The sequence below is a fragment of the Mytilus edulis genome, chromosome 7 (assembly GCF_963676685.1).
Source record: "Mytilus edulis chromosome 7, xbMytEdul2.2, whole genome shotgun sequence".
In the NCBI taxonomy this organism is placed as follows: Eukaryota; Metazoa; Mollusca; class Bivalvia; order Mytilida; family Mytilidae; genus Mytilus; species Mytilus edulis.
In genome coordinates this window covers 22,545,755-22,569,737 of record NC_092350.1, presented here as the reverse complement: position 1 = coordinate 22,569,737, position 23,983 = coordinate 22,545,755, and the positions used below count along the sequence as shown (strand labels likewise).

Sequence of the window (23,983 nt, the reverse complement as noted above, 5' to 3'; positions counted from 1 at the left end):
ATAATCATGAAATGTGTATTTTATAGGTCCAAGACCGTGGTTACTGTTCGCAAATAGAAACGATATTAGAAAGTTTGAAGTTGGTACTTGGTTCCAAGAAACGTTGGTGGATGGACTATCCAGCGCTGTTTCTGTTGATTTTTACAAAGATAAATATGTATATTGGTCAGAGGTGTCAATACAACAAATAGCTAGGTATTTATTGGTGATCATTTTCTTTTGATAATGTAATGACGTGTCAAGATTAAGTATTTTCTAAATTCTAAAAAAAACAATGTTTGAATGAGTTATTCGACAACTGTAAAATCGATGACGGTAAATGTATTCGGATTAAAAAAAGAAAGTGAACAGTTCTAAAATGTATACTTGCGTTATTAAGAATAATCGTCAATTGGTTGAAGTTTTTTGTAATTGCGAACTCCATCAAGCACCCATGTGAACATAAGTAAAATAATCTGTTGATTTCAAAGCTTAGACATATTTTGTTTTTTAAAATACATGTAGGTACGGAAGAAGTTTAAAGATATATGACCTGTATGCTATATCTACATAATAAAGGACTGATAAAAACTAAATCATAGTAACAAAAATGTATGCAGTCAATTAATATACAATAATTGACTTTTGATTAGGTCGATACAAAGATTTATCAACACTAAGATATGATATTCACAGAGGCAAACGGCCAATGTGTCATATTTCGTGGGTTGATAAATCATTGTATCAACTGAAATAATAAGTCAACAATGGTTTTATTATATGACTCTTTATCCTTAAATTTCAAGTTTTTGTTCAAGATACTTTTAAAATTGCTCCCTACTTTAATACTAAATATATCATCTGCAAAAGATGAAATGTTTTATAAAGTTTACCAAAAAAAAGAAAAAAAGAAGAAGAGAAAAAAATACACCAAAATTTAATGGAATGACCTTGGAATGTCTGAGCATATCTATATTTCGGTACATGGACGCTGTTTCAAATCTTATATAAACTTTCATGATTTTTGCAGCGGTAAATATACTGTTTTATCAAAGAGGATTTTCTACGGTTTTATCCAATGAGAAAGCAGAAAATTTATAGTCGTATAATAAAAACGTTGAAAGTTCTATTGGTAAAAACATAACAAAACTGATATCATTATACATCACACAATGTTTTATGCAGTTTAAATTGACAAAACAACGTATAAAAATGACATCTTTATACATGTATGTGAGAAGCTTAGCTTTAAAAGACCATGCACCGAGGGTGAACGACTATTTTTTTTATTTAGCATGGTGTGTTCTAATTTAGGAAGACACTTCTGTTTTGTTAGATTTTAATCTCCTTAACGAGCTGATAAGTAGAATATGATGGTTATAAAAAAAAGTAGCAGACTATAAGAACAATTTCAAATCAAAGCTCTATTAGATCCTGTTAATTTCTGTGTCATCTTGTATATGTAAAGAGTTGTATAATTGGCAATCGTACCACATCTTCTTTTTTTTTTATGTCTAATGATGAAAAACATAACAAAATATGCATTATACATCACAAAATGATAAATGGAATGAAGATTGACAAAACAGCATGTACAAATGGAATCTTAATATATGTGAGAAACTTTAAATGGTCATTATAATCAACGAGGTTGAAAGACAATTCAATTGTTTTGTTATTAATCATGGTGTATCTCAAATTTAGGGAGACACTACCTTATTTAATCTGACAGACCTACAGATTGTAAGAAAACATTTACAGCTTTATTCAAATATTTTCAGATCTGAAATAAAGGATGGTATGATGATCAAGAAACAAGTAATTGTAAATGAGGATATAGACGCACCTGATGGTATTGCTATAGATTGGATCCATGACCATTTGTACTGGACAGACACTGGACTAAATACTATTCAAGTATCCAATCTCGAAGGCGATAAAAAAGCAACCATTATTGATAATGATCTAGATGAACCAAGAGGAATCGCTTTAGATCCAATACATGGGTACGTTGTAAATATGTACCTCTTTGAATAGGGATAAAAATAATATGTTTCGTTTCAATTCAATTGGGCTTGAATCGGCTATGCATTCAGCTGAGATTGACTGTCATTCACTGGGAGTTTATCCTACAGTTGTTCCATTTTGGCATTTGTCTTCCCATATTTTTATTCTTTGTACACTATGATATAAATTTATTTGATTTTTTTTTTTAATTTTTTTTATTTTATCTTAAACTAATTGTCCCTTATTTGTTCAAACAAATAGAGTAGAAATTGATTTTGCGGTTTATTTTGAAAATAAATCTATAATTATAGATATTTTTATATGACGGACTGGGGAAAAGACCCAAAGATAGAAAGAATCGGTATGGATGGATCAAACAGAAAAATAATTACAAATGATGTCGTATGGCCTAATGCTATAACTATCGGTGAGTAAATAATATGTGTATACCTGCTTGCACAATAGTAGTTACAAAGCTACTGACGAGGTTTAAACAAAAATGCCTTAACTGTGTGACAATCATCTTTTAAAACTATGTAGCAATATTATTCAATAATCGACGTTTTGTTTAGTTTCAGTCGGAATTTTCATTCGATTAAAACACAAAATCTATTCAGTGTTTTGTAACGACGACAAAAAAAATAATAATAAAATTGATTTTGTGTCAGTTTTTTTTTTTTTTTTGCCAGATGTTGTTATTCGTATGAGTTAAAATATGTGTTTCCCCCGCATTTATGTCGATTTTAACATTTTGTGATCGAATTTGAAAAAAAAAATATGAATCACAGAGAGGTTGAAGAGGCAGTTACCTTCTACAACTTTCTAATAAAAATATATGAATCAAAACAACTTTATCCGTAGATATTAGAAGATGTGATATGAGTGCCGGTGAGACAACCATTTATCCAAGTCACAATTTATAAAAGTAAACCATTATACCGAAAAGCAAAAAATGACTTATGTAAAACCATTTAAACATGAAAACAAACGGTCTAATCTATATATAAAAACAAGAAATACTCATGAACCACATCAACAAACGACAACAACTGAAAGTCAGGTTCCTGACTAAGGACAGGTGCAAAACAAATGCAGCAGGTTTAAACCTTAGAATCGGTACCAACCTCAAGTCGGAAAAAATAATACATGTGTATTTTGTGCGAGAGAACTTCAAACGACACCATCCGAAAGACATTTTATATACACCAATCAATTAGCCAATATTTGTACATCATTTTTAACGAGAAAATTCAGACGAGTGATTGCTTTTGTTTATAAATGATGTTAATATTTTTGGTAAGGTTTACGAAGATAACAGCTAATTTAAAGCAGTTATTTAAGGAAAATATTTAAAGCCATTTGAAACAAACAAAAGAAATTTCGTTTTCCCTCCCAAACTTTGACCTTTGGAATATAGTGTGTTAAATTTTCAATTTCTCCACTGCAAAATGTTTGCATTCATTATCTTTTATTATTTCTTATTGTTTTACTGATAATTTCAGTGCACAAATACATTGTTATAAAAATTAAAAAAAAAAACAAAAAAATTCAGAACATAAATTCTTTAGTCAAATGGCAAAATAAAAAGCTGAAACACATCAAACGAATGGATAACAACTGTCATATTCCTAACTTGGTACAGGCATTTTCCAATGTAGAAATGGTGAATTAAACCTGGTTTTACAGCTAGCTAAACCTCTCACTGGTATTACAAAAGTCTTCTCCTGAAACCACAGAGTAAACTTAACAAAACTTGATTGCAATCACCATTAAGGTAATTAGTTTAAAACATGTGTCCGATGACCAACATGACAGACAAGGCTAAAAACAAAACATAAGGGGAACATGCAGTTTTTGGCTGATTTCTCTGGAACTTAAGCAAAAAATGTAACGGTTACATTATATCATGCATTATTGTAAATGAAAATATAAGGTGAGCCACACAGTCTCCTTTGAGCATCTACGTTTTGTTACCTTAATTTATTTTTAAATCTATAATTCTTAATAAATATCGGTCAACTGTACCTGTCCTGATTTAGCCAAGAATTCAAAAATGTCTTATGCTCCAAAAAAAGTGGATACAATTGATTATATGATAGTGTGCAAGTGACTTAATACGATATAAAAGTGGTTAATAAATTCCATATGTATGGAGTGAGTGAACCTCAAATCCCAATCTGGAATTTACTGACTCCATATAAAGGTATATCGTATTAGGTCACACACTAGCACACTGTGTACCGACTATACTAACATGTGTTTTTATACTAGTGACATAGCAAAGTGATTAAGAATAAAGAACCTGCTTCTATTGGTCTATAAAAAAACTTATGCCAGGGTTTGAAAGTTTTAAAAGTGTTTTAATGAATTCGTTTCAATCGTCTATTATCTATGTCTTCGATCGTAGAAGCCCTTTCAGATTTTGCTCAACGCCGTGTTGTTTTTTATAAGAGGACGTACATGTAACACAACTGCTAACCATGTATACACCTTATCTGCCTGCCATAACTAGATCTCACAAAAGTTCCCGTAAACTATTAACGTCATAACAGAAAATATCTTACGCAAAAATGGAAAAGTAGTTGTTGTATGGCGTTAAAAGTTCAAGCGGAACAGATAACCGGTTCAAGCGGAAAAGATTTCCAAATAGCGATATGGTGTATTGAAATAAGCCCCGCCTACTAACCCAATATGAAATATACACGTTCTCCACGCGGTTACTGTTAAACATTCATATTTCTAGAAATGTATTGGAGGTAGGATAATGCTCAGGTACATACATTTTGTAAATCAATAACTCTGTTTTAAATTTATATGCGTATTAAAGTATTTGTTATACATACCGATTAATATATTTCACTCGCATATATCCTTGGATGTCACTTTTTATTTCCCATACATTTCTTTTGGTAATTATTTTACAGATTACATTGATAGTAGAATTTTCTGGATTGATGCTAAACTACATACTATCATGTCTGCTGATTTAGATGGTTCCCGAATCCGTACCGTATTACATAATAATGAACAGATATCTCATCCATTTTCTATGGCTGTATTTGAGGAAAATATTTTTTGGACAGACTGGTCGGGAGGAGATATTCGCATGGCTCATAAATATACAGGAAAACACTTCCAAAAAACTGTACTAGGTCTTAATTCACCAATGGGTATCAAAGTGTATCATGAATCTCTACAAAATTCGGGTAAGCAAATAAGTTTCACGATGAAAGTTGAGATTTAAAAAAAAATACCGAACTCCAAGGAAAATTAAAAACGGAAAGTCCATTATCAAATTGAAAAATTAAAAGCTCAGAGGATTTGCTTATCTCAGGCATAAATTACCTTAGCCATATTTGGCACAACTTTTTGGAATTTTGAGTCTCTTCAACTTTGGCTTTATTTTGAATATTTTGATATGAGCGCCACTGATGAGTCTTATTTAGACGAAACGCGCGTCTGGCGTACTAAATGATAATCCTGGTACCTTTGAATGGCATATAGACAAAGCAATTTAGCATAAATGAAAGACAAGAATACAAAAATGACTGTAGCACAATAACTGTTTAGATTATCGCGGGAACATAACGTCCAAACTATTGCACTTGTCCATGGTCGACGACGTATTGTTAGTGACGTGACGTCGCCTTGAGCAGATATACGTCCTTGTATATTAAGGTTGTATGGGTGTCTTTTGCCATCTCGGATTGTGAAAAACAGAGAATCTAAGGTTCAGATTGTCAATCAAGTTAGCAAAATTTGATGAAGGAATGCAGTTAACAAATGTGAATCTGCATTTAAAAGAACAAATTTGTAAGATTATAACTTTAAAATATTAATATATTTATAAGTGTAAATTATCATTGCTTGATTTTTCATGCTTTTTTTTTTAATTCGCATTTTAAGGGGAGGTAACTCTAATATAGTGCATTTTCTGAAGGAATCTACATGGAATTTTGCTATTTTGTATTCTAGCTTGAAAAAACGCGCGGTGACCCTATCTCTTCTTTTGATATTCACAAAGTAGTTCCAAAAAGCTATCTTCTCGTATTTCATTTTACATTTCTATCATTTAGTTTAGCTTATAATTACATAATGATGCTTTTTCCTATATAATCCATACAAAATGTGTCATTTTGTCACAACCCGTAACTTTAGAAAATGCGCGGTGACCTATTATTTTAATTATATTTTTGAACATATATCAATAGATACTACGTTTTGGCAAAGTATGAACAAATTCGATCATTTCTAATTTAGTCTCCCATACCATCTTAAATGTATTTTCTGAACAGTTGTTGTAATTCACATTGCCTTAACTATCCTCTATAATAACCTTTGCAACCGTTTGCTTGTAAAATGTTACAAATTCTCTTTAACAAGCACTTGCTAATGAAGTTGAAAAATGAAGGACAATCATTATTTTTTTCATTTCACAAATCAATACACCAAAAACTCACATCACTATACATACATTTTATATCAACATCGATTTAATTGATAAACCATACGCAACATGAGACGAAAGGATATGATTTATACGTTACCAGGATCACAGGCATCACTAAAAAAACACACAGGCAGTATAATTACCACATCAACCTCCAAAACCAGTCTTCTACAAAAACACAGGCGTACACGCAAGGACTAAAAGCAACGATAAAAGAATAATTCAGATGACCTGACAAATGCTAAGTTTTTTTTAGCTTACGCGCACACAAATTTCACTGATACCTTGATAGATCATTTGTCGTCAATCAACATAATTATCAACAGTACAAATATAAACTGAATAAGCACTTACAAGAACAAGGTGCTTATAATCAAAAATGGCACAATTTAAAAAGCATGATCAAAATGCCATCTTTATTAAAAGAAGCAAGCTGAGGGAGCTACACGTGTTTTTGGAGACTCCTGCTCAATAAAACAAACAGATCAGAACAGCACTATTAACTGGTGCCATAGTTGTCTTTCTCATCAAAGAAATCTGCTTGAATCAGACATAATATGAAAGGTAATGAACAACATGACGATCGTAAGTATCAACATTTCTTTTTGGGGGATACTTTCATTGATTTTTGTACATCAGCTCCTAATCAAGCTAGTCCTCGATGTCTGCACTTGAGTTTGATTTAGGTTGCCTAAGCTATGAATAATGGTGTTGATGAAGATTCAAATCACCCTGTCTCTTCATTTAAAATTTTTATTGATGAAATTTGAAACTGTAACTTTTCACTTTTTCATAAAAGGACACAATGTATGTGATGATATTCAGGTGAACTGTGAATACTTGTGTTTACCAAAACCACGTGTACTGTCAGACGATTCAACTTTACTTTCGTATACATGTGTTTGTCCAGAAAACAAGAATATATCACACAACGGTCACACATGCGTTCCAAAAGGTAAGATTATTTTGATATTGTCACTTTTCAGATAAGGCAGTTTCCTCAATAATACAGTTTGCAATTTGTATATGGAATATATATTTATATGGATCATTTCTTACGATTAAAATGTTTGGCATTAAAAACAAAACCCAGAAGGAAACCACGAAAACAATACCATAACCAAACGAAAAAGACGAATAGACAATTAACAGCAGTAAATAAGAAAACTACAGATCGAGCAATAATTAATACCAATCAATCACCCAAGGTTAACTCAGTCTTTGTGCCCAATGAAATTGCAATACTGAAGTATATCAGCCAAATTATTTCATTATGTTTTTGAAATTCATGCCCAATGTAAGTTTATCCATTTGAATAAAGAAAAATGTATGAATTACTGTAAAAAGTATAATCACAAAAATACTGAACTCCGAGGAAAAGTCAAAACGGAAAGTCCCTAATCAAATTGCAAAATAAAATGACAAAACACATCAAAATAAGTTTCAGATATGAATACAGATTATCCGTCAACTGTAGTGACGACAATAACAACACCAGAGAGAACTGTCACCGATGACAACAACATACTAACTGCACAAGCATCGGCTGAATCGCAACCAACATCCATTTAGACACTTAGATTTGATGAAAGTAGAACATTATTATAGTATAAAATCATTTTTTTGTGTGTTAAAAGAACAAAAGGGGATTTTGAGTTTATGTAGATCACACATCATATACGAACCAGTGTTTACTATTAAACGAAAAAAAAACCAATATATTAGGTCAATGAGATAACTACCACACAGAACAAATAGACGAATAGACAATAAACAGCAGTAAATCAGGAAACTTAAGATCGAACAATAATTAAAACCAACCCCATCAAACCCCGATGGTGAAATCACGTACGCCGGCTTAACTAGTACATTTTGTTTGTTTATTTCTTCAGTCTTTGTGCCCAATTAAATCATAATATTGAAGTTTATCAGCCAAATTATTTCATTATGTTTTTAAAATCCATACTCTAATGTAAATTGATCCGTTTGAATAAAGAATAATGTATGAATTACTGTTAGTTTCAGATATGGATACAACTGAAGTGACGACAATGACAACATCAGAGAGAACTGTAACCGATAACAACAACATACTAACTACACAATCATCGGCTGAATCCCAATCAACATCCATGACGACACTTCGAGCTGATAAAAGTAAAATATCATTATCATACTAAGTTATTTTTTGTGTGTTAAAAGAACAAAAATGGATTTTGAGTTTATATAAATGAACTCGATAGAACAATCACATATCATATTCGAACCAGTGTTTCATAATAAACGAAAAAACAATATATTGGGTCAATGAGGCAGCAATCACAAGGCAGATAAGATCGGTCAAGGTCTTTTAAGGGTAGATTGCACAAAAATCTAGACAGGTTATTGCTATATCCAAGGATCTGCCATCAACACTATATTCTTGAAAATTAAATAACGTTCAGACGACCTTTTTTTTTCGAAAATCAAGAAGTATTAAAAATCTATCAGATCAAATATTCGTTATTCTTCATACATTAATTGTCGGATTTCTGTATTTATAAGCTGTGTTGTATGATTTATGAGAAATCTTATAAACTTTATAATATAAAGGATACAAACTCTATTAATAAAACAGAAGTGCAAAAAAATACAAAATATTCATATCTTTGAGGTCTTGGCACTTTTTTGAAGTGTGAATATGGCCCAAACCCAAATTATACGTTGCTTCAAGTTGTCTTGTACAAAGATGACGATTTAATGAAAAGATATTTTTTGGTAATGCCATGTCTCATGCCTATCTTTTTTGAATACTATGGGTAAAATTGAAATATGGCTAAATATATCCGTTTTGCTATGTTTAGGACTTCACTTCACAGAAACGAACTATAAAAGAACAATGGCCATTTTCCTTTTCATTTTAAATACAATCAAATTAACGTTTCAATCACGATTATCTGGCAACAATCATATTTTTATATATATATATTTAGAACTCACGATCAACTCAACATGCGAACATACTTATGAGTGCAGTGGAAAACTTTTATGCATAGATGGTATTTGTCAGTGTTGTAAACAGTTTGTTTGGAATGGAACTATTTGTGTCAAAAGTAAGATGTTTTATACACTAGTGAAATAGATTATGAAACCAGCAACAATATACTATTTTCAATATATATTTGGGTTTTTTTTATTAGAGAATAAGAATCTTATTGATTGTTTTATGTCATATGATACAAGTTATGTTTTGGTATTTAGAATGTGCAGTCTACTGCAAGTCACACTATCTGGACAATGACTTGTTGGGGTTTTTTATATATATATATGTGTGTTTGTAAAGAAGAAAGCATTTTTTTAAAACTTTTTCATCTTGTACAAATACTTGGATTTCCAAAAGCAGTAGTCTTTGACATTTGCGCATCGTGTCGCAAGGCTCATGTGAGCCAATCTCCATTTTGCGGGACAAGCAGCTTGAAACATTAAAAAAAATAAGTAAGAGAGCGAAAAGCTGCCTTGGTGTTGTTTTATTCTTATCTATCTTTCTCCACGAGTAACCCTAATGAACATGAAGAGAAACAGAGTATTATTGCTAAAATATAGGCTATTGTCTTTATTTTGGGGTGAATCTGTCATTTTGAATGTTTCTTACCATTAAAATCGTATGTTACTTGTCATCCGTCATTGGTTGCCAGATTATTGAACAGTTTATCATGTGTACATAAATGAACCTTTGTTTTGAAAATAAAATTTTCCAGATAGCACAAATATGAAAAAAGATTGACTCTTAAACCGCACACGATTCCTTGCATATATCATGAACAAAGAACCATAAATCATGGATCCACGTTGGATGAAAAGAAATCGTTCTCAATTTTGATAAGGTATTTATTATTGTTTAGTGTACCACAAACGTTTTTCTTTCAAGTTTTACTTATCAAAACTTCATTATTTGTTGTTCACTCAGAGAAAGAAATGGGCAAAGCTTGCACAGATTCAGTAGAATGTCAAGACGATTTGAACTGTATAAATAGTAGATGCAGTTGCAACCGCTCAACATATTGGAACGGTATAAGGTGTGCCCGAAGTAAGTTTTTATTAGTGATTTTATAAATAGTTTTATAAAATAATTATTTATATAAAAAAAAAAAGAATCTGAGTGAACTCTTGTATGTGATGCATGGTTGGTAGTTTATGCAATGTTGGAGACGCTTACCCTTTCAAAACACAAAGTCTCGCTCTTTTTAGAGTTAATGTGTTTTCCCGCAGTTATTTTCTTTGGTTTGTATATTTAAAGAAAAAAACACTCTGCAAAGATAAAAGGTTAGGATTTGGTTCGCTACACACGTTAAGTCTACATAAGACAAATAAGTGGATAACGAGTTTTCAGTATGGGTTCAAATATGTTGCTACTTATTTGAACAAGTTCAGAATTTGAGAACTTTTCAAATTTTCAACACAATTACAATATCGTGCCACACACACACATCCATACATTTATACTCCATTATTGACATTCTTACTTATTATGTCTGTTTGTGTTGTTTACACATCGTTGTAAATGTCAATATAATTTAATTTGATGCAACTGTTATATAAGTAAAATGTTTAGCTAGCTTTAAAACCAGGTTTATTTCACCACATAAGAAAATGCCAAAAAAGTCAGAAATATGACAGTTGTTATCCATTCGTTTGATGTGTTACAGCTTTTGATTTTGCCATTTGATTAGGAAACTTCCTTTTTGAATTTTCGGAGTTCAGTATTTTTGTGATTTTACTTTTTATAACGTTTAAAAAATGTTTGTTTAATACCCAGCCATTTTGTACTTCCTATATATCTGCGAACCGTTTTGTAGAATTACCTTCTGAATGTGAGGATATTTCTAGTGATAAGGATGGTGTATATTTGGTCTACCCTAAAGGCAAAATGACGTCTCGTAAAATATTTGTTTACTGCATCATGAGCGGAAACAAGAAATGGACAGTAAGTATAAATATAAAATAAATAGACCTTATTCAGTATCATGAATAATCATATATACCAGGTTTTAAATGTTATGCTTGGGCCAGAAGCGCATTTCGACTACATAAGACACGAATAAAAAAGTTAAAAAAACCCAAATAAATTATGAAATTGAAAAGCATTCAAAACCAAAAATGTCTAAAAGTTGTGCAGCCAAAGTTATCTTTTCCGGAGACCTTAGTACTCCAAAACCAAAGTTGTGTAAACAGTTAATTTATAAATATGACCATATCAAAGATAATTCAATATGGCAGCATGTTTTCAGAAAATAGGTTATGTTTCTTTTCGAACAATGTTTTCATATCTCCATACACTTTCAATAAAGTTACAAAAATGTTAATTGAGTTGCAAAAAAAAAATCAAAGTGATGGAAATCACTCATGTAAAGATTAGAAGAGTAGTTTGAATAATTTCATATTAAGGTATTGTGGGGAAAACGAACATTAATAAAGCACTATTGCTGAAAATTGCATTAACAGAAGGTCTTTAGAAGGAAAAGTGTTTTTCCAGTATGAGAATGAAATGAGTTCATTTAAATAAATAATATGGGTTTCTTAATTTGCACAATTTTATTTAAATTCCAGTTTATATATCAAAATAATGTCGCCTGTTCTGAACATGTTTTTTTGAGAAAAAAAAACAATTGCAAATCAAAAATTCTTTTTGTAAGTTGAAACATAGATTATATGACATTGAAGATTAAAAGTTGTAGAGTGCCTTTTGATAAATTTTATTTTTCAACACAGGGCATTGAAAATGTACTTTTTTGATGTAAACAAATTAAAAAAAAAATATTGTGTTAAAATGTGGATTCTTTCTTGATTGGAAAAATATATATTCCTTCTAATAATGATTAAAATAGACATAATGATTGATGGGGAATAAATTAATAAACAATGGTTTGTACGAATCTAATTTGTTGATAAATTACAGATGATTATTGGAAATTTATTAACTAAATTATTGGCCTTACTTGAATAGCTTTTAAATATTCATATTTATATTCATATTTCATTTTTTTTTAAATCTTGTTAATCCACTAATCATTTATCTTTCAGACATAATTTACAAAAATACTTTATGTATTTTAGATCAAAAGTATTAGTAATAGGCAACAAATAAATCTATCATCCTTATATATATCAAACATCTAATATATACATGTGTGTATTCAATTATGAGGTCAAATATTTGTATATTGAGATGTTCTGTATAATTATGTAAGACTGAGGTTGATAAGTAATGTGGTCAATTTGGTTGACAGTTTAGGAGATGGGGCATTGTAATTAAAGGTCCACCTTGTCTCTGATTGTTTGTTGATAATGACAGTTGTCAATACCCAATTTTATCAATACCGAATTACCTAATCAAAATGTTTAAAAAGCCTGAACATCAACACACTTTAATAACATACATTCTTGAAAGAACTGCTCCAAAAATATACCCATTTTTTCAGTTCATATGTGTATTATGTGCACATACATGAGAACTATAGGGAACTATATTTCAGTGTGAATACATTTAGTAATAGTAGCTAACCTGTCGTGTTGTTAGGGAGGCCAGTGCCTTAGTCAAGATTTAGAAACAAGTTTTAATCTTTCCAAAAACTAGCATTCAAGTGACAGAATAATGAAGCTTTATCTTAAAACAAGCAGAATCTATAAAGATAATTATAGAATAACTAATCTAAGAATTCAAATAGAGAAAAATATACAAGTGACCGAACAACACATTAATTCACGAAAGAGCGTAGCGCAAGAGTTAATTATCAGTGTTGTTCGATCACGAGTTGAATTTTTTTCGATATTTGAATTCTTTAATCAGTTATTCTTTTTATTACATTGACAAATGGCATTTTTTAAAAGAAATTAATGTAAAACATGTAAGGAACTATATCTTTTTTCTACGCGTTCACAATTTGCTTTGATCCACCGTTATAGACGTTTTGACAACGCATGACGTCAGAGAATGAAATAACCACGTTTATTTCACATGTGAAATTATCGGTTTTTATCTAACTGGGAAATCTATGTAATTCATTGCAACCAATGTAAGAAAAGTAGATAAATGATCACGAATGATTATATTGTTCAATATCAACGATGTAGCAAAGTTAAGTATCCTTAAAGGACCTAAAACATTGTAGGCTGTGTTTTGTGTGTTATTCTTTCCTTTCAATTAAAAATTGATTTTAAAAATAATAATTGAAATACTAAAGAACTCTATAATTTAAAAAGTGGACAGGTTGATGAGATCTTATAATAAAACTTTAAACCGTTTTCAATTCCGGATTCACTCATTTTTGGTTTTCCTTGTGAGTTTTTGGTATGTTTAAGTTGAGAGCACCTGTATTTATGTTTTATTTTTGCACACAGGTAATACAGAAGAGAACTGATGGATCTATGGACTTTTACAGAACATGGTCGGAATATTCAAACGGATTTGGAAGAGTAGATAAAGACCATTGGCTAGGTCATTACTTTTTCTATGATAGTTTGAACAATATGACCACGTAAATCTTATTAAAGTGAAGAAATATTTATTATGGTGTCATTATGACATTAGCTTGGCCTGAGTATTTTAAAAATTCATTTTACTCACAGCTCATGACAGGATTAATTATGTACAAACAACAGTTTTACCCCTACAGACATGTCTTCGATATCAAAAAGAGAAGGAATAATTTGGCCGTAACATCAAATGTATTTTAAGCTGACTGTAATTTCAAGAATCAAATGTTTAATCCTAAAAGCTAAATAACACAAAAACTTTTAATTTTACAATACACCCTTAAACGCCCTTCAAAGACACAAAAAATAAATAGAAATTCTCGCAAATTCTGGATTTTTTTGTCTTGCATCTGATTAGAACTAACATAGAGCACAGCAGTTGCCAAGAAAGATATCTACACACTAAATTGATTATGGTATCTATCAATCAACTAAAACCCATCTCCCCGAAAAACACAACAACATTTGGCAGACGCTTGTGGCTTATTTTTATATTCATTTATTTCTTTAAGCCGAAGTGTTCCTGCAATTAGCCTATTTTGCTAAAATTCTATAACGCCATCAAATGACGTCATAGTCAGTTTGTTTAACCAAGGCTTGCTTTATATTCATAATTCAGAATGACTTCCTTCACAAACTAAATGGATGATATTAAACATCGTGAAACAAATTATCGTTCTGGTTATGTCTGTTATTCATATCTAGATAGAAGAAGATCCTTATTTTTGCAGCCTCTACATGTCTACCGTAATTACAAGCGTCTTATAGGTTGCACTTTGTAAATTCAGCTGTTTCTCAAACCACGCCTCTTTTGGGGAGATCTTGAATATGCATAGAAAATTAATTTTGTTTACATACTGGTTCCCAGTTATGGTATCTGTGTTCCATCTCAAATAGACATTACTTGGGAATGTTACCAGTAAATATACACATGCATATTGTTTACATGGAAATCTGTGGTAACCCTTCATTCGAGGTAGGGGTAGTTAAGAAAATTAGTGTTAGTTTAAACTCTGAAAAGTTCAGGGCATATAAACGTTGAAAATATGCCGCACAGCCCTATATTTTGACCTTGGAAAACAATTGTAGTGTATATCAACTTTCAATTCTAGGTTTCAAAACTTCATAGTAAAAGTGGTACAGTTTTAGCCGTAAAAGGAGTTCCTATGGGAAATTGCATTGTCAATATTTACAGAAATGCAACCTAACACCCCTGCGAAAATTAACATAAAATTGTATTTATATAAATATATGTTTACCGATATATAGTTGTGATTATCTGAATATATATAAATAGTATTTGTTGAATTATATATTTGTTAGCTCTTTTTCGAATGCAAGGGATTGAAAAGTGGTATCTTTTTCTCTATAAATATTTTGATATGAGTGTCACTGATGAGTCTTAGATGAAACGCGCGTCTGGCGTACTAAATTATAATCCTGGTACCTTTGATAACTATCTCTCTCTCTCTCTAAAAAATTTTACCTTGCAGTCTAATACTTAAAAAAAACTATATTAATTTTCAAAAGTTACACATAACAGGCATTTTTTATGCATAGACGTATTAAACATGGTTTTGTACTAATTTCCCTTTTAAAAATTATTTCAGGAAACGAGAATATTTACCGTTTATCACAAGATGGCACACATGAACTAAGCATTGTCTTAGTAGATTGGGAAGGAAATCTAATGGAAGCTAACTATTCTAAATTTGCAGTAAAGAGTGAAGAAGACAACTACTCACTCAGTGTGTCAGGATACTCGGGAAACGCAGGTTTGACAAATTTATTGAGGTCTTTAAAAACATATTGCCAGTATTCATAAAAGGCAAGCAAAAATCATTATAACTTAAGAAGCGATTACATCACACCTGATATCCATTATGTTTAGAATGTTAGAAATAACCCCAATTGAGATATATTAATGCTTATTGTTATAGTCCCATGATCGACAGTTCAAAGGGTTATAGGAGAAAACTGTTTAATGTTTTTACGACCAACACCTCAGTCACAGATATGAAACTTTAGGAAACTATCCAGTTTTCAAAACTGAATTGATTTTTTTTTCGAAAAATTAAGGATTTTTCTTATCCCAGACAAAGATTACCGTAGCCGTATTTGGCACAACTTTTTGGCATTTTGGGTCCTCAATGCGCTTCAACTTTGTACTTGTTTGGCTTTATAACTATTTTGATCTGAGTGTCACAGATGAATCACAGATGAGTTGTTTCTGACCATGTAAAATTAACTTTTATGTTCATGAAAGGTAACATTCTGAAAAAAAAAGCTAGATAATTTAATTTTAGATCTATTGATGATGTTCTTTCCATTAATACAAACTCAATCTTTTTTGATTGGGCTCCATTAATATACACTCCAAAATCAAAAATTAAACAAACAACAGACAAGACTCATCAATGTTGCTCGAATAAAAAAATGTAAAAAGGCTAAATACAGTAGGAAGTTGAAAAGCATTGAGGACCAAAAGTTTCTAAAAGTTTTGCCAAATACAGCTAAGGGAATCTATTCCATGAGGTAGAAAACCCTTTGTATTTCAAAACAGTTAATTTATAATAAAGACCATAGCAATGATAATTCATGTCAACACAGAAGTGTTGACTACTGGGCTTGCAGCTGCTACTAAGACTTTATAAAACGTGACCAGTGTGATGAAAAAAAAGCTGATGAACCAGGGTTGTGTAAAATAAAACGAAAAAAAAAGTTAATCGGAATATTCCAAGACCTTATTGATAAGTAGTCCGTTTCAACTTCATTAATATGGCACTATAGTCTTGAAGTATAGAATATAGGTACTGACTTTGTTTATCATTTTAATAACCTTTTATAGCGATCTTTCATTTGTCTTTTTAAATTGTTACTTTTACTGCTTTATTTATTTTTCTTTATATCCATTTGACGTGGCTCGGTACTAATACATTCCTTCATTGTGTTATTATGCAATGATAATTTTTTGTATTCTTGTCTTTCGTTTTTGTTTATGTGCTTTGTCTATATGCCTTTTTGTTTCTCCTTGTTGGCATGTTTGTTTGTTTTATAGTGATTAAGATTATACCACAATGGTGACTGCTGTACCCCTAAAACTTATCTAATAATCAGGCAATATCATGGGCTCATAGTTTCACTAGGAGAAGATATTATATAGCAGGCGGAGGAATGTACCAACAAATAGTCTGATAGGTCAATATTATATATCAGGCGATAGTATGGAGTTAAAGTTGATCTAATAATGCAATATTATCTACTAGTATGTATCAGATGATGATATAGGCTTAATTCATTTCTGATACTGCAATATTATGTATTTATCAGTCGATTATATTAGCTAATAGCTGCCCTGACGGTTTAATTGAATCTCTTTTATCTGGCATGGTATGGGTTTATAGCTACTCTGATGGTTCAATACTATCTATTTATCAGGCGATAATGAGAAGCTAACAACTGCTCTGATGGTGTAATATTATCTTTTGTATCCGGTATGGCATGGGTTAACAGGCGAAGCAGGAACTTTCTATACTTACTGTTTATATCTGCACATTTGTATAAACATTATTGTTATAAGTGATCAGTATCGTTAGTATAGAACAGACTGTCCCTGGGCGATGGTACTACCTTACAGCTTTTCTGATAGTGAAATAGTATCTACTTATCAATGGAAGTATGGGATAACAGCTGCACTGTGTGATATTATCTATATGTAAGTGGATGGTATTGGCGAACAGTTTCTCTGGTAGTGCAATCTATAATACTAAATAATATGACTGATGTGTGGTCGCTTTTCCGTCTTCCTTATGAAATCAATAAATCTGTCTCTCTACCATATAGGAAGTATGCAGATTGTTGTATTTTTATTTTATCAAATAATTATTTACTGTTGATTAATTGAGTATGCCTGTTGTGTTATTTGGAAAATTACAACCATCGTAACCTTTCAATATTCCTTGTATCTAAATGATTAAATCTGGCATTTAGATTTAATGCTTAGATTTTCTCCCTTCATGCCAAATATCATAAAAATGTCATTTTCTTAACTTTATTTAATGTGTTCAAACATAAAAACGTCCTTCTTACGAATTTCATGGGTGATTCAATCGGAAAAGGGGATTTCACATTGGTCTGATGGTGTGGGCTAACATCTGCTCTAATAGTGTTCTGCTAGTGCAATATCTATTTATCAGCGAATTTATCCAACATTGGCTCTGAAAGTGTAAGATTGTAAATTTATCAGGGAATGGTATGGGCTTAAAGTTGCTCTGATATTTTAATATAAAATAGTCATAAGGGAAAGTCATGGACTAACAGCTGCTGCTATAATTAAATCTTATCTATTGACTAGGTGATGGTATGGACTACCACAACTCCAAATCATTTTATACAAAAGATCGGGACAACAAGAATGGATGTGCTGTCAACAGACATGGTGGTTGGTGGTATGGCAACTGTTACCTAGCAAACCTAAATGGGAGGTATAATGGGACAATAAATGAATCTGGAAAATATACAGGACTAGTATGGTTTAAATGGAAAAGGGACTATTCCTTAAAGGCAACGCTGATGATGATCAGAAGGAAAGAGTAAATTCATAGACTTGTGTGAAAGAAGCCAACTTATATTACTTTGCTTAATGAATGAATGCATGTATTTAATTGCTTAGAAACAAGATGATTATTCTTCTAATTTGTTCCCAATAAGCTTCCAGTGTAATCAAATGATTGACATTTGAAAGCACTGCTGCAGGATATTATGCATGAAAAGGAAACGCTGACTACACATCTTTGCACCTATTTGTGTTGGAGATCATCCACTTCAGTTGTTGAAGTGGACAAGCCAATTCACTGCAATCTTTTACATAAAATAGACAGAATGAACATGTCTTCCAATGTTCTATTAAAATGCACAATACCAAAGCTACATATGTGTTCTTTGGGGTTTTAAAAACATCATGGCATATTTTAAACATTTTAATCTACAAATTCGAAAACTTTGGGTACTTGTCCTGAAAATTAGTAAGCCCTTAGAACAATTTGACCAAAACCAATTATCTTGTAATCATGCATACAGTTTTTTTTCCATACTTCTTTTTTAATCTACTTTGTATAATATGTCATTTTGCAAAATTTTACTAAAAAACGTTTGCATTAAAATTGTATTTAGCTGGTGAGACAAAGAAAAAACACTTGTTTCTATCAAGCAAAATACGCAAATACAACTGGATAAATCAATTATCAAGTTATCCATATATTTAGTGTTAATAATTAGCTGTTTTACACAATATGAAGCAGGAAGTAATAAACTATGTTTGCGAAGGAGGATGTAAATATCTTAATTAAAAGTTCACTGATAAACAAGTTTTCTCAAATAAATGTTGGAAAATGATTTCTAGGTTCAAATACTCTATGAACAATAATAAAATTTTGTAATGCTACTTATATTTTATTTTATCATTAATATTATATCATATAGTGTTATAATTAAATGTAATAAACATAACAAGCATTAGTTGTATAATATTTGGATACTGAATTTTAAAAATACCTGGTCAACTGTAAGTTGTTTTCAACAAATAAATCAATATCGTTACAACCATTGAAAGTTATTACTATTTTTTTGTTAATTTTGTTTTTAGAAGCAGATTCCTTTATGTCTATGGACAGACTTTTAACACTAAATAAGAATATAAAAGTCTATGTAAATATATGCAATTATTTAAACAAAACTAGAAGAAGCAACAGTATCACAGTCTTAAAACGGACGGAAGAATAAAATCACAAAATAATCAATTACTATAAATTTGATGTAAATCAGTTTTCAAGTCAATTCAATCACAGCATTGGTGTCTTAGTATCAGGATAAAGACTGTAGGGAACTTGGTCATCAGTTGATGATTCATTTTGTTCCGTCACTCGTTATGGCGACTTTGGTCTTTGACCTGATGCTGGTCTTTCTGAAGTTGTCATCTCCAGATCTATTTCTTGACCAGAGGATTCTGCAGTCCTGTGACATGTGAATTCAGGTGTCCAGTTCTTTAAATCATTTGATTTTGGTCTTTTTGGCTTAAACTTTGGTGGACGGTTAGAGCCTTTCAAAGGATCTGGCATGGCAAATGCTGTTGCAAGTGAAGGAATTACCCAGTTTTCAGGATAATCCTCTTTGGCATCCTTACTACGCTTTCTCTTCTCTTTGCCTTCTATGCTGGACTTTTCAGGATGGACAATTTTTTCTAGTTGAGCTGGTTTCCTGTTTCTCCCTTGTGAATCTGGTGTAACTCCCTTTGCCTTAAGGCCCTCAGACTTTATGATAACAGGAGCCGTTGTAAAACCTCCAACTGTGTCAGATTCAGTTGGTTCCAGAGATTTTGGCTCAAATACTGGTTTAGCATTTGGTTGTAGTGGTTCTGGACTGACTGATGCGTTGTTAAAAAGAGGAAACTCTGATACAAATGGTCGTCTCCATCCTTTCTGGGGCTCAGCTTTGCCGTCTTTTTCTGGGAATAGAATTAAGCCCTGAAAGAGAGTACTTTGTTGTATCAGTATCAGTAAAATGAATCAAGATTAGCTCATAGGAAAATGGTGGGCTATGTGGGGTATAGTATAGTTCATATATTCATCAAATTTTCCAATGACTGATACCTGTATTCCAAGAGGTAAAAAAAAGGTTTAAGACCGATTATTCCAGTTGTTGTAGTAATGATCCAGTCTTTAATTGTGACATCATCGAAAGTATCATCTCACCAAATATTTACAATATTATATATTTTTTGGTATATATTTACAACACCATCGGTGCCACTTATGGAGCAAGAATTGCTTACCATTATAGAGCACCTGCTTTCAACTAAAGTTCCATGAGAACTTCCTGTTGCTTAATCTTTCATTGCAGTGTTTTGTGCACGTTTTGTTTTGAATTTTTCTTTAAGACTTGGTTTTGTTTCTCTTGAGTTGATTTTTTTAAATATCCCAATGGTACATCTCTCATTTTTTTTTAGATACTAAGTTTCATTAATTCAAAAAAGATTTTAAAGATTTAACAAGATCTCTAATTCTAAAGAAGAACTTTAAAAATGTATATTTTCATTCATTTTCTTAATTTTCAGTATTTCTATGATAAGAGGTACTGCCTAGGTGGTTTATTGTTCGCTCGATTGAGGGAGATTGCAGGTTGAAAACCCAGCAGAGCCAAATCAAAGACTTTAAAATTGATAAGTGTTACTTCTCCACTGAGTGCATAGCATTAAGGAGTAAGAGGAAAGACTGATCGCATCAGTCAGCATAATGTATGTCTTCCTGCGGACTGCTATCTTGTGAAGTAGCATGTTAAAAATCTATCTTAACATTTTGGTCAAGTACAAAGCAGGGTTAATAATCATATTACATTTACATGGTCTTGTTCTGACTGCATTTAATTTAATTCTGGACTTCTATAAACAGCTATACATCACCATCATCATGATACCCATACATGTAAATTTAATTCTTGTATCATTTTCAAAATCCTCCCTATCAGACTCCATGATCTACTAATACATAAAATGTATAGGCCAGATATTGACCTCGACATTTTATTTCTGATTTTCTGTTTATTGTTGTGTAACTATCTAACTGATTTCAACCTAATATCCTTCTTTATGAATTTCTATTTATTAGTATACCTTGTCAACAGATGATTCATTTGCATCGCTGTCAAAAGGTCCAGTTTTACCTATAAAAAGACAACAAACAAATAATATTAATTTATAACATTTCTTCATTCCTTTAACGTAAATCTATTAGATCATCATAAGCAACATGAAACAGTACATCTTACCTGATTCACCAATTTCCCCATAAAAATTATAGTAAGAGGTAAAAAAGCAAGTTTCAAAAAATAATAAATTGGATTTTATTTTTCATTTTGATATAAATGAAAATAAACAGACAATTATCAAAAGTATGTGTAATGTTTCAATTACAATTATTCTTTATGGTTTCACAGTAGAAATATTAGAATCAAACCACACATATCAATATAATATTTGGAAATACTTACCATCAGTAAAAACAAGGCTTCCGAAATTTACATCTCCCATACTGTCCTCTGAGGATTCAGATCTTAGTGATGTCAGGGAATCGTTCATTTTTCTCTTTAAGATGTGCTTCTCTACCCATCTAAAATGGCCACTGAAACAAAATACATAACATTTATTTACTGTATCAAATTAACAAATTCTTCTGCATTTAAAAATTTTAGTTACATTAAAATTGTCATAGGGTATGGTAGGTTTGAGTTCCCACAAACATGTTTAACCTAACCACATTGTTTTTGAACCTGTCCAAAATCAAAAGTCTGTAGTTCAGTAATTGTTTTGTTAGAAAAAAAGCCCATTTGTTTCTTAATTGAATTGTTTCACAGTCTTCATGATTGGGCTTTTTATAGCGGGCAATATACAGTATGTGTTTTTCATATTTTTGAAGGCCATAGTAATACCTATCATTGCCTCCTACCACATCATTTGAACTACGGTGAAGAGTTATCTCATTGGCAATCATTTCACATCTCCTCATTTTATATATATATGTACTGTAGTTCCCTAAAAACAATTTTTATTTCCCTCCATTTTAAACAAAATATCTCTAGGAGCTTTTTCAAAATCATTACAATATACAGATGTGTAAGAATACAATCATATTAATGTTGAATTTAGGGCAACATTTTTTCATCAGAATTGCTTTGCATTCAGGTCTTCCCATGACCAATGATACAAAGATGACATACCTCTTTTTGACTTTACGTCTGTAGAGAGCTGCCAGTATTATAAACAGGAACATCAATCCCCCCACCAACAGCTACTATCCATGGTTTAAAGTCACATTTAGGATCATCCTGTGGACATGCACATTTGTATCCATTGATCTGGTTGTAACATACATGGGGCTCTGTACAGGGAGAGTAAACACACTCATCTATCTCAAATTCACAGTGTATTCCTGTGTACCCTGGTTTACATAGATATCTGTAGTACTTGTCAAAGCCCTCGGCTCTGTTTGGATGCTGACAAGGATACAGTGGGAATGAACTGTCATTCTTGCCTAAAACAGAATAAATATATACCATTATATATCTGTATTACAAATCCAAAGTCACTTTGTATTTTCAAACGGATATAATGACTCTTTAAAAACCTAGGATAAGCAGTTTTAAAAACTAATTGGATTTCTTTTTTAAAGTACAACATGTTTAACCATGTATTGTCCTTTTTTATATGCGTCCCAAGTCAGGAGCCTGTAATTTAGTGGTTGTTGCTGATTCATGTCTCTTATTTTCCTCAACTGTTTTGACATAAATAAGGCTGTCAGAATTCTTAATTGAATTGTTCCATATTTTTCATGACTGGCCTTTCATAGTCACCTATACAGCATGGATTTTTCTCACTGTTGAAGACCATATGGTTGCCTATAAATTCTCACATTCACTTCATTTGGTGTCTGGTGGATAAGTCACAAGAGATCTCCTTATTTTTACATTTATAGTTAGCAACATTATTTGATTTTAATGAAATAAGACACAATAGTTAGAATTTTTCACAAAATTATTGCCCACAAACAAACATATTAAGTAATCTCCCATTTCTTGGTGATTTACAGTAAGTTCTACATTCAAAAGTTACATATATCCAGGTAACAAAAACTAGATTCTAAACAATTTTGCCTTTTCAGATTACAATTAAATTTCCTTATGTATCATATTACTGAAAATATCCACCGCTAATATTGATTGATCACAATGCTTGCTTTACCATCATTTATAAATATAATTACCTTCACAAATTCCTTCATTTTCGCAAGGCGACTCCATGATGATAAATTTAATAGTGACAACATTTGATGTGGCATTATGGGTATCATTGATATAAATTTTGATTTCATCATAACCAGAAAACAGCATAGCTTGGTCATAACTGATGCTGTAATAAATCTATGACATATTCATCCCAGCATAAGGTAATGGATGGCTAAAGTTACCACAAGGTAGGCTGTTCAT

At 31.4% G+C, this 23,983-nt stretch overlaps 2 protein-coding genes across 2 annotated transcripts in view; one reads left to right on the top strand and one right to left on the bottom strand.

The window, feature by feature from the left end:
* The window catches only part of LOC139483022 (very low-density lipoprotein receptor-like), a 25,775-nt gene extending 6,307 nt beyond the window's left edge, over positions 1-19,468 (top strand). Inside the window, exons 5-16 of the mRNA XM_071267051.1 lie at positions 27-195; positions 1,761-1,985; positions 2,298-2,413; positions 4,911-5,192; positions 7,236-7,391; positions 8,456-8,593; positions 9,409-9,528; positions 10,383-10,502; positions 11,272-11,399; positions 13,814-13,910; positions 15,559-15,723; positions 18,303-19,468. Coding sequence (XP_071123152.1) covers positions 27-195; positions 1,761-1,985; positions 2,298-2,413; positions 4,911-5,192; positions 7,236-7,391; positions 8,456-8,593; positions 9,409-9,528; positions 10,383-10,502; positions 11,272-11,399; positions 13,814-13,910; positions 15,559-15,723; positions 18,303-18,544 — 1,958 coding nt within the window. The 3' untranslated portion in view covers positions 18,545-19,468. The remainder of the gene's footprint in view (positions 1-26; positions 196-1,760; positions 1,986-2,297; positions 2,414-4,910; positions 5,193-7,235; positions 7,392-8,455; positions 8,594-9,408; positions 9,529-10,382; positions 10,503-11,271; positions 11,400-13,813; positions 13,911-15,558; positions 15,724-18,302) is intronic.
* Positions 19,379-23,983, bottom strand: LOC139481089 (uncharacterized). The gene is made up of 5 exons (XM_071264178.1): positions 23,761-23,983; positions 22,718-23,031; positions 21,992-22,122; positions 21,615-21,664; positions 19,379-20,469 (listed from the first exon to the last, which is right to left on the bottom strand). The coding sequence occupies exons 2-5, from the start codon at positions 22,768-22,770 to the stop codon at positions 19,873-19,875; spliced, it is 831 nt and encodes a 276-aa protein (XP_071120279.1). The 5' UTR covers positions 22,771-23,031; positions 23,761-23,983; the 3' UTR covers positions 19,379-19,872.

Excerpts from the sequence above, each read along its gene's own strand:
- LOC139481089 (XM_071264178.1), bottom strand. The coding sequence starts at position 22,770 with ATGTTCCTGTTTATAATACTGGCAGCTCTCTACAGACGTAAAGTCAAA. Across the intron at positions 21,665-21,991 it reads AAGCCTTGTTTTTACTGATG|GTAAAACTGGACCTTTTGAC; the intron begins GTAAGTATTTCC and ends GTCTTTTTATAG. Across the intron at positions 20,470-21,614 it reads ATGAATCATCTGTTGACAAG|GGCTTAATTCTATTCCCAGA; the intron begins GTATACTAATAA and ends ACTCTCTTTCAG.